The following is a 10,257-nucleotide window of genomic DNA, read 5'->3' on the forward strand; positions in this document are numbered from 1 at the left end:
GCGCCGCACCTCGAGGCGCGTGCGCGCGACGTTGTAGGTGTGCATCGCCGCCGCCAGGCCGCGGCTGTCGCATGCCGGCATCACCGCCGCCAGCGAGCCGGGGCCGTACACCTCTGACAGCTCCTGATGCACCAGCTCCTGGGGGGTTGGGAATTGGTTGGGTTTAATGGATGGCAGGGAGCAGGTGTTGCATATCTGAAACATTGGGGTGTGTGTGTATGTGTGTGTGTGTGTGCGTGCGTGCGTGCATGTGTGTGTGTGTGTGTGTGTGTGCAGATGCATGAGTGTCTTTGAAAGCATGTGGGCGTGTGTGAGTTGAGGAGCGGATGCGTGTTATGTTTGTGGTCATGTGTGTGTGAGCGATAAACATGCCTAAGTGAGGCCGTGGAGTCTTTCGAGAAGAAACGGGCCTTGCCACCCAGGTGTGAGACATCATGTGCCCCATAGAAACAACAATCAAGGGACAGTGGAGTGCGCTGAGATGCGGCAAGCGGCCGCAGCGCCCGCACGCACGGCGGTGCCTCTGCTGTCGTATTGCCCGCCCGCCCCGCCGCCCCAGCCAGGCGACACCCTCCGCAGCGCCCCAGGGACCCTCACCTCGACACCCATCCCGGTGACCAGCCGCTCGTGCGCGCGCCGCCACTCGTCGTGCCGCCTGGTCCCACCGCGCCGCACGAGCCCCAGCGCCTCGCGCCCCCAGCGCCGCAGCCGCCCGACGCCGCCCTCGGCGCCCGCCTCGGCCTCGCTGTACTGCGGCGCCGGCGCCAGCAGCCCGGTGGCGCTGTCCGGCGTCCGCTGCCGCACCTCCCCAGGCCCCGCCCCGCCCCCGGGGCCCCGCCCCGCGGCCGCCGCGGGGCCCGGCGCGCCGTCGTCAAGAGTGGACACGCGCGCTGTCGGAGGCTCCGACGCGTCCGCCATCGACAGCCGGACAGTGCACGCCTCATCAAACTCGTCCGGCCCCTCAAAGCCCTCGTCCCCTCGCCGTCCCTCTTGACCGCTCCCGCCCGCCGCCGCGGCCGCGGGGTCATCAGCGCCCGGCTGCCCCGACCGCCCCTCCGCGACCGGCCCGGGCGCCAGCTCAGCATGGAGGCCGCCGCTGCCGCTGTCGTCGGAGGGCGCCTTGCGTAAGTACGCAACGCCAAACGCGCGCTCCCAGGACTCCCGGACGCGCCGCTTCCAGGGGCCGGGGATCGCCCAGCCAAAAATGCCGTTGACGACCTGGCCAAGGGGAGCGTGACACGGCAGGCGCGGCGCGGTGTGGCGCGGAGCACTGGCGGCCTTGGGTGCAAACTCAAGCAGCGGCGATGCACGGCCCCTGTACAGAAGAAACGACAACACCCCTAGGGTGTCAACCTCACGCCATGCGCATGACATGATTAGCAGCAGATGTTGTGCATACAATGGCAGGCAGTGTCTGTGAGCCCCGCCCAGCCACCTGCAGAGCGCGGTTGAGTATGGTGCCCTGCGGCAGGCCGGGGATGTCCGTGACTAGCACAGTGCGGCTGGCGGCGCCCGGGGACGCGGCTGCCAGGTACCTGAAGGTTACGAGACACACCGAGCCGCGACGCGGGGGTGGGCAGAGGGGCTGTTTGGCATATCGCCAGCGGTGGGTTTCGCGCTGCTGAATCTCTCGGTGCCTCTTCTCAGTGCACTCACGACGACGACGCGCGTGCTGCCGCTAGAGCTCTCTCCTCCTTTCGCGCCATGGGTCGCGCAGAGTGCGGCCCCTTCCAACAGCGGCCCCCAAAAGGCCCGGGCAGGCAGCTGGTGGGAAGTTACCCCCACTTGCCCACCTGTACCGCAGCTCCACCGCCTCAGTCGAGTACCGCCACAGCAGCTGCGCATGCGAGGTGAAGGCCAGATGTCTGCAAAGCTCGCACAACATGACGTCATCGACACCTGTGCACGGGGCCGCAAGCACGGGCACCCACCAACCGCACAAGGCTGCAGGGTGCCGCTCCCCTCAACCAGACCGCCCCCGTCTCGGGTCCACCACTGGCGCCTGCCAGCGCCGCGCTCACCCGCATGGCTATGATGCTGACGACGTAGACCGAGACTAGGTGCACCCACAGCCGCCTGTCCCCCGGCGCCACGTTGGCCATGCTGAGCTTGTCAAGGCTCGAAAACACGTAGCTGGGGGCACGAGGGTGTGGCATGACAGAGATGTGTGCGTGCGCGTACGCGTGTGTGTGTGTGTGTGAGGGGGGAGGACGTGAATGACATGCAACGTCATGACAAGGCGAGCAGTGGTGCGCGTGCGACAGATTCAGAAGCTTCATGCGGCCCGCAGCCCAGGGCAGCTGGCCCCCGAGCCGATCCACCCAAGGCGCGCCCCTCCCCACCCCCTTGGAAAGTCCTCCGCGCCCCCTTACGTGTTGTTCTTGACGTTCTGCGCCAGGTCGTCCAGCGTGAGCCCCGGCCCCAGCTTGATCTGGGGCGGCGCGTCCACCGCGCCGTCGCCGTTTGCGTCCAGCACGCTGTCCAGGTTGCCGCCCGTGAAGTTCACCGGGAGCACGACGCCCACGCACCACAAGGTCACCCAGCTGAAGAAGGTCAGGCCTGCAGAGGAGACGAACAGGGCGCCGTCAAAACTAGCCGGGACACCTCCGACCGCCAGTTGCGCACGGGTCTGGCGCCTGCTTGCCTCCATCCGAGCGGTCGAATTCCAGCCGCGCCCCGCAGAGCACTGGGGAGTTGACCCTGATCAAATTGAATTGCGCATGCGCACGGTGTGCAGGCTTTCACGCACGCATGCATGCACGCCGCATGCCATGGCCCACCGAAGCGGATGACTCTGAGGTACATGGCCACGTCCAGCCCCCCCGTGGCGCGCAGCACCTCCGCCTCCCGCAGCCGCAGTAGGGGCCAGACCCACGTGAGCAGCGTCAGCGGCAGCGGCGGCGGCTGCGGCGTGCCGGGCGGCGGGTGGCCGGGCGGGCCGACGGCGACGGCCATTGCGTCGTCCGCGGTGCGGAAGCGGCTGGGGGCGTACCAGCGCCTGAGGGGGCGCGGCGGGGGGCGGCGCGGGAGCGGGGACGGCGGTGGGGCCGTCGCAACGAAATGTTCCTGAAGCCGGGCGCTTCACTACTTGCCCGGGCCCCGCCAGGCGACAGTGGCCGCGTCGCGTCGATCCGCGCAGCGCGTTGAGCTTGCGGAAGGCGCGTGTGCCAGGCGCAGCCCGAGGGTCGGGGTCGTACTGCCGCCGTACCTGCTCCAACGCGCCACGCGCAGGAGGCTGAAGACGCTGAAGCACCCCAGGGCTGCGAGTCGCGGCGCAGGCGAGGGCGGTGCTGAGATCGAGGTTGCCGCGGCCGTGTGCATTGGTGCGTGTATGGCCATGCAGCTGCGGGTGGCGAGCCCAGCGCCGAGCCGTGCTGGACGCGAGCCGCATGCAAAGCGGGGCATGCTCTTGCATCTTCGCAATCGAGCGCCTGTTGGCCGCGACGCGTCCGCTCACCGATTGCCATGTCGATCCCCAGAGTGACGCCCACGGTGCGCGTGTCGGCCGCCATTGTGCTGCGTTTATGCTGTACAACTTAACCCGCCAGTGTGCAAGAGGAAGGGCCCCTGGTCGGCTGTCACAGCTGAGCGGCGAGCAGCGGCGCAGGCGTGTTGCGCACTAGCGTGTCACCCTTCCGCACGCAGTCCGTCGGCTATGTTACGCTTGATCAATCCATCTCGAAGGCTCTGATGACTCGCAAGACGCTCCAATGGAAAAACGAGGCCCGCGGGCAGTGGTGTGACCCGGGTGAGGCCAGCACCAAGACGGGTGCAAGACTTATATACTAAGATGTAACGCGATCACAGGGTACTCCGTGCTCTCAAATAACAACTACGAGATCAAGACCCTGCATGCAGTTCGTACTGTGTTTGCGATTGCTGTCCGAGACCCGCTGATTGCTCCACAGGTCTTGGGTTTGCTTCAATTCTTATACAGATTGCTCAGAGAACTTCGTAGTGTTACACACATTCTCAAACAAGGCCTCTCCCTTGCGACAGTGGTTCAAGTCGTGAAGAGCACGGCCATAGCTGGTGGCCCCAGCTGATAGCTGCAAACGTCGTGTTCGGTCGAGGTGGGTTGAACTGGATGTCTCGAGGCTCAGCTGTCTCGCTGATCTCTGCGACCGGGACTATGCCGCGCACAGGCCGCGTGCTCTCGTCTGGAAAACAAGTAGCTTGAATCTTGAACCTCCCAATGGCCCTGAGGTGCAACCTCACCGTGTTGTCACGTGCTCATGGATGGGTGAGGCGTGCACGAGGCGCGCCCGGGCCCGCATGCGCCACGGCGTTGAACGAATGTTCCCAGCATCAAGCCGATCGCGGCGACACATCGGCGCGCGCCGCGACGCAGGACCGTGTGAGTTTAGCCCATGGGCGAGGCGGCAGAGGCCGCAAACCTTGACCTATCATCTGTCAAGCCTGGTGAGCTTCAGCTGGGCATGCAACAGGGCGCCACTGTGTGGCGCACATGCACAGCAGAACGAGATGCGGCAGCATCAGGGGCAGGCTTGGGATGGCATCGCCTGGAAGCCTGCCGCCACCAAACCCCACAGTCATCCAGCCAGCACACAGGTCAAAAGCGTCAAGCGCGGGGACGCGCAAATGCTTAGCTGTCCCTCTGACAAGGCACGGCGCCACGCGCCGCCCTGGACACACTCGGCGCGCCAGTCCCGCTCCTCACACGCGGGCCCCCCTTGCCGCGGCCGCCCCCAACCCTGCAGAGGATGTAATAAAGGAGCGCACGGGGGACGTTCTCTTGAAGAACACCCTCTTGAAAGCCGACCACTTCCCAGGTGCGCCGGCGCGATCACCCGAGGGCCCTAGGCCGCACAATTTCGAGCCTCGCTCACTGGCCAGCCGCTGTTAAAGACGCCCTGCCGCCGCTATGCCTGCGAAGTCATGCGCACGCGCTGCAACTCGGCCGCCGCTGCGCGTTCCAACTTGCTGTTGTCATTGTCGACCACACCGCGCGCAGGGTGCCAGAACACCAAGCTGACACCCCTCCTGGATGGAGCCCCAAACTTTCGCCAGGTGCGGCGCGGCAGCGGCGGCGCCGTGGCCCGGCCGTGCTGTGCTGTGCTGCGCGGGTGCCGGCACCTTCCCCACCTCGTGTGAACACCCGTTCTCTGCCTTCGCGCGAGATACACCTGCACCTTTACTGCTTGCATGCTTGCGGGCTCCCCCCAACCAGCTCCCACAAGAGCCCGCGGCACTCCCTCCCTGCCATGCGCCAGGTGGAGGGCCTACCTGTGTACGGCGTTGCCATCCCCACGGTCAGGGGCGTGCGCAACGTGCTGGACGCAGTTGGCAGCGCCAAGGGTGAGGGGCGGCCTGCAGCGGCCACAACGCGCTGTTCCCGGCTCCGGGCCTCGGCTGAGCGGCGGGGCCTTGGCCGGCTGGCGGGCAATGTCCGGCCAGCGAGCCCCTCCAGCATGTCAGCGTCTGCGGCAGGTTCCGCGTTTCCGCTGCCTTGAACCCACTGCGGCGCTCTTAAACCAGCCTCTCCCGTCCAGGAACCGCCTGGCGCCCCCCCCCCCCCTGCTCGCACTGTCGTGGCGGGCGCTCAAAACCCCCCTCCCCTGCATCGCAGGCGGGCGTCGCGTGCTGTGGCACAACCTGCGGGAGGAGCCCGTGCTGTACATCAACGGCAAGCCCTACGTCGTGCGGGAGGCGGACCAGCCGTTCTGCAACCTCGAGTACACAGGCATCGACCGCAGCAGGTGCGGGCCCTTGCCCCGCTTGGCACACCTGATCATTGGGACGGGAGCTGTGCGTTGGTGAACGCTTCACATCACCCGCCCTGCAGAAGGCCCGCTGTGAGGCTGCCAGGCTGTGCGTGTAGGTCTTGTGCAGACAAGGCTGCGCGAATCATTGCGTTCTGAACGCGGCGGATCTCGGCGCACCGGCAGGGTTGAGGACATGGAGGCGCGCCTGAAGGTGGACGTGCTGACGGAGGCGGCGCTGTTTGATAATCACATCCTGGTGACTGAGGAGGATGACGACATGCAGGTGTGCGTGCAAGCGCGGATGGCGGCAAGGACGCTGGCCGTGGGGCTGGGCGGTACCCAGGCCCGTGGGCGATTTCGACCGTTGCTTGCCCAGTTGCATGGAATGCTTGTCAAGGCCGTGATTGCCTTTGCTGTGGACAGGCGTGCATGCGCACCCAGATCAGGGTGTTATCAACGAGCTGTCAGTAAATAACAAGCGCTGGGTAGCGCGGAGACCGCAGGAAGTCTACATTTCAGCTTCAGCAAACCTGCTTTGCGCCTGTTGTGCCGCATGCATCGGACCGGCCCCTCCCCCAGGTGGTGGACCAGTGGGAGCCCGTGACTGAGGCGGACGTGCAGACGCCGCTGGAGGTGTACCGCGAGCTCAAGGCCGACGGGTGGGGATGCGGGCCAAACAACGGGGACGCGAACGAAAAAGGGGGGGGGGGCGCGCATGAGCGAGCGGCCCCGCCGGCCTCCTGCCGCAGGCCGCATGCATGGGACGCCCGCACGCAGCAGTGCAGGCCCTGGCGCGCGGTCCAAGTAGTGGCGTCGCTCTCCCGCCTCTCAAATCTCGGGCTCCTTTGTTGGACCTTCTTGGCCCCTCTCACTGGCGACGGCGCAGGTATGATGTGGAGTACACCCGCCTGCCGATTACGGATGAGAAAGCACCCAAGGACTCCGACTTTGAGGTGCGAGCAGGGGCAAGGGAATGCCATAGACGCACAGCTGGGCGTGGACCTTGCCTGGTGCCCGCCGCTTCCCCTCGCTCCATGTCATGCTGGTTTCCGAAGTTTGCTCCCCAATATGCTGACGCGTGCGGCCAATTTGCCACCGCAGGTCTTTGTGCGGCGCCTGTGGAACGTGCCGCCCTCCACGGCGCTCATCTTCAACTGCCAGATGGGCCGCGGCCGCACCACCACGGGCATGATCATCGGCTGCCTCGTGCTGCTGCGCCGCATGGGCGCCTTCCCTGCGCCCCGCGGCCCCAGCGAGGCTGGCGGTGCCCCGGCCCCCAACGCCACCAACGGCGCCGCCGCGGCCCCGCTCGCGCCGACGGCCGGCGCGCTGCCGCCCGTGCCGGCCTGGTTCGCCGAGGCCGCAGAGGCGGCGCCCGCGCCGCCTGGCGGCGACCGGCTGCGCGCTGGGCTGTGGGGCGTCGTGCGGAGCCTGCTGCGCGTGCTGGAGTCGGGCAACATGGGCAAGGCGGTCCTGGATTCCGTCGTGGACGCGGCGTCTGCGATGCAGAACCTGCGGGAGGCGATCGCGCAGTACCGGGGGCGCGTGCTGGCGGAGACCAAGGAGAGGCGCAGGGCCACGCTCGTGGCCGTCTGCTTGGAGTACCTGGAGAGGTGGGGGGGGTGCGGGGGCGCCGCTGGCCGCTGCCCGCTTGGGCGGCGCTGGCTCTCGCGGGGCGGGCCGCTGCAGGGAAGAAAGGCGGGAGTGTTTGCTCGGTGGGGGCTGTCCTGTCGCATTTGCGGCCCAGTTGGCATTTCTGCGAGGCTGCCCCGACTTCTGCCATCTCCCCCCCCCCTCCCAAAAACACACGCATGCGGACGTGCCCACCTGCGGCACGCCTCTAACGAAATGCGCCCTGCTGTAAACACACCCTCTGTGGTTGAACACCATTTGCAGGTACTACATGCTGATCTGCTTTTCCTCGTACCTTTGCTGGTCAAAATTTGACCCCGACAGCGAGCACCACACGGTGCGCCACCCGTCCCCCACCGCCACCCGGCCACTCATCCTACCTGCGCCCCGCGACAGGCAGCCCTTCTGCACGCGCCTGCTGCTCTCCCATTCGCCTGCAGAGCCTGATCCGCCTGTCAGATGAGCCATGCTCGCCGACAGCTTGAAACCCCTTGCATATTGCAACTCAGTTTTCCAAACCGCCTCTTCCCCGCAGCCCTACCCCGATTGGGTGGCGTCGCGCCCCGAGCTGCGCAGCGTGCTGTCTCACATGCTGCGCCGCAACCCCATGGCGGCGCTGGAGATGCACGTGCCGGCCGCCACGCTGCCGCCGGGCACGCAGCAGCGGGCGCTGGACGACGACGAGGCGAACGCCAGCCTCATACGCGCGGTGGGTGGGCCGCACTCGACGGCCGGCACGCGCCGGCGTTTTGAGGGACATGCCGCGCGCGGTAGAGTTCCTTGTCTGCGCATATCTGGCTCAACAAGCAGGCCACATGCAAGCCCAGGCAAAAACAGACGCGCCACACGCGCGTGTCTGTTTGTGTGCAAACAAACACGCATGCACACTCACGCATCTGCATACGCGCACGCACGGCCACACACGCACGTCCACACACACATGAAATCCCGCACTGAGGAAGTCATGGTTTGCCATGCCACATGGATTACCTTGCTGTCCCCTGCCCCCCCCCCCCAGGCCGAGGATCAGGCAGAGACCATCATATCTTCGCGCGGCGGCCGCGTGCTGGGGGCCCTGACCATCCTCAAGGAGGACTACTTCCCAGGCATGAAGTCACACCGCCTCCCACAGGTGGGCTGATGTGGGCCTGAGGCTGCGCCCCAAGCGCCCCGCCGCCGGTGCTATCCCTTGCCCCCCCCCTGGCCGCTTGACGTCGCGTGTGTGCTTGGGGGGAGCGCTTGTTTAGGCAGGCGCGTGCGCATGTGCGTGTGTGGGGCGCTCATGGGTATGCATGTTTGTGCGCGTGCATATGCATCATGCCCTGGAAATTGTGGATTGTGTTGTTTGCCTTTGTACATGTGAGCTGCAAGCATAATATCCAGACATCGAGCGCATGATGTATGGTGTCCCAAGCGGCTCGTGCCCTATGCCCCCACCCCTCAGCCGCTGCCGGGCGCCAGCAACTTCCGCTGCATGAGCGGGGCGCGCGTGTACGGCGTGGCCATGTCGACGACGGCCGGCATCCGCAACGTGCTGGCGGCAGTCAGGGAGCAGGCCAAGCGCGAGGACGAGGTGGGCCGTTTACGAACCCTTTTAGGACGTGCAGCCGGTGGTATTGCAGTTTCAACATTACCTCTAACCCCAGATTCCAAAGTCCATGTCTGACCGAGTTGTGGCCGCAGGTGGTGTGCCGCTGCTTTGTCTACCGCAGGGCTTTGCACTGCTCCGGCTACCCCACTGTCTCACGAGCTCGTTATTGCTGCCGTCCTGCCTCGCATCCCTGTGGCGCCCCCCCCAGGAGCTGCTGTGGTTCAACATGAGGGAGGAGCCCGTGGTCTACATCAACGGCCGCCCCTTCGTGCTGCGGGAGCAGGTGGGCGCCGCCGCTCCACAGGGGCGGGCGCGGGGTGCCTGGGGCCCGGCCAGCACGCAGGGGCTGCCTCCCTTGTTCTCCTCGACTCTCTGTGTGTGCGTCCCATATCCTCAATCATGAAAACACTCACTCGTGGCCCTTTGCAGCTGCCATGCGTGCATACGGCTTGGCTTGACGTCAAGCAGTCACCCAAACCCATCCCTACCCCCTCACCCCGCACCCCCCAACCTACCCTTGCGCCCCCTAGGTGTGCCCCCTGAAGAACCTGCAGGAGTACGCGGGGATCGACGCCACGCGCCTGGAGCGCATGGAGCGGCGCCTCAAGGAGGACGTGCTGGGGGAGGCAGGTGGGGAGGGGGACGGGCGCATGGGGTTTTTTTAAGCTGGCTTGTAGGTTTGATTTAACGGTGGGGGCAATAGGCAGCAGGAGCCAGGGACGCAGCCAAATTGTGGGGGTTGGCAACCATCATCTTGCAGCTCATGTCGGTCAAGCGCCTCTGGGGTCGCAGGTCAAAGCAGCAGCATCTAATCGTGGGTTTCAAGTGTTACCCCCGTGCCGGAATCGCTTTTCCCGGTCATCAAAAAGCAGTTCTCACCTCCGCCCCCCCAAACACACACACACGCACACATGCGCACCCTCGCGCAGCCCACTATGGCGGCCGCATCCTGGTGGCGCGCGAGTCCGCCATCAGCGGCGGCGGCATCGGCGAGCTCATAGACACCTGGGAGCCCGTGGCCAGCCCCGGGGACGTGCAGACGCCGGCCGAGGTGTACCGCGCGCTCAGGGCCGAGGGGCACCGCGTCAACTACTGCAGGTAAAGGCGCGCGTGCGCGACGCCGCGGGGCTCTCGGACCAATCAGTGGCTCGGCCGCAGGCCAGGCGCGCACTGCAGCGGGCATCGCCAGCGAGTGTGGGCGTCCTGCGGCGCTGCTGTCACAGCCGGTTGCTTGGGCCTGAAGTGTTCACGCCGCTAATGCATCCACCGTCACCCGGGTGCAGGGTGCCTGTGACGGACGGGCGCGCA

General features: G+C 66.4%; 2 protein-coding genes across 2 annotated transcripts; one reads left to right on the forward strand and one right to left on the reverse strand.

Annotated features, from left to right (window-relative positions):
- Positions 1 to 456: 456 nt before the first annotated feature.
- MNEG_9822 (ERD4-related membrane protein) lies at positions 457 to 3,512 on the reverse strand (the record flags this gene model as incomplete). The annotated part of the gene is made up of 8 exons (XM_014041705.1): positions 457 to 1,218; positions 1,436 to 1,535; positions 1,794 to 1,837; positions 2,022 to 2,133; positions 2,373 to 2,559; positions 2,781 to 2,998; positions 3,209 to 3,260; positions 3,458 to 3,512. The coding sequence occupies 8 exons, from the start codon at positions 3,510 to 3,512 to the stop codon at positions 457 to 459; spliced, it is 1,530 nt and encodes a 509-aa protein (XP_013897159.1).
- Positions 3,513 to 4,370: 858 nt separating this feature from the next.
- Positions 4,371 to 10,051, forward strand: MNEG_9823 (hypothetical protein; the record flags this gene model as incomplete). The annotated part of the gene is made up of 16 exons (XM_014041706.1): positions 4,371 to 4,422; positions 4,722 to 4,793; positions 4,976 to 5,031; positions 5,235 to 5,319; positions 5,591 to 5,720; positions 5,910 to 6,009; positions 6,306 to 6,385; positions 6,613 to 6,679; positions 6,828 to 7,339; positions 7,623 to 7,695; positions 7,894 to 8,067; positions 8,377 to 8,490; positions 8,803 to 8,931; positions 9,158 to 9,232; positions 9,480 to 9,579; positions 9,879 to 10,051. The coding sequence occupies 16 exons, from the start codon at positions 4,371 to 4,373 to the stop codon at positions 10,049 to 10,051; spliced, it is 1,992 nt and encodes a 663-aa protein (XP_013897160.1).
- Positions 10,052 to 10,257: the final 206 nt, after the last annotated feature.

The sequence above is a fragment of the Monoraphidium neglectum genome, assembly GCF_000611645.1.
Source record: "Monoraphidium neglectum strain SAG 48.87 unplaced genomic scaffold scaffold02076, whole genome shotgun sequence".
NCBI lineage: Eukaryota > Viridiplantae > Chlorophyta > Chlorophyceae > Sphaeropleales > Selenastraceae > Monoraphidium > Monoraphidium neglectum.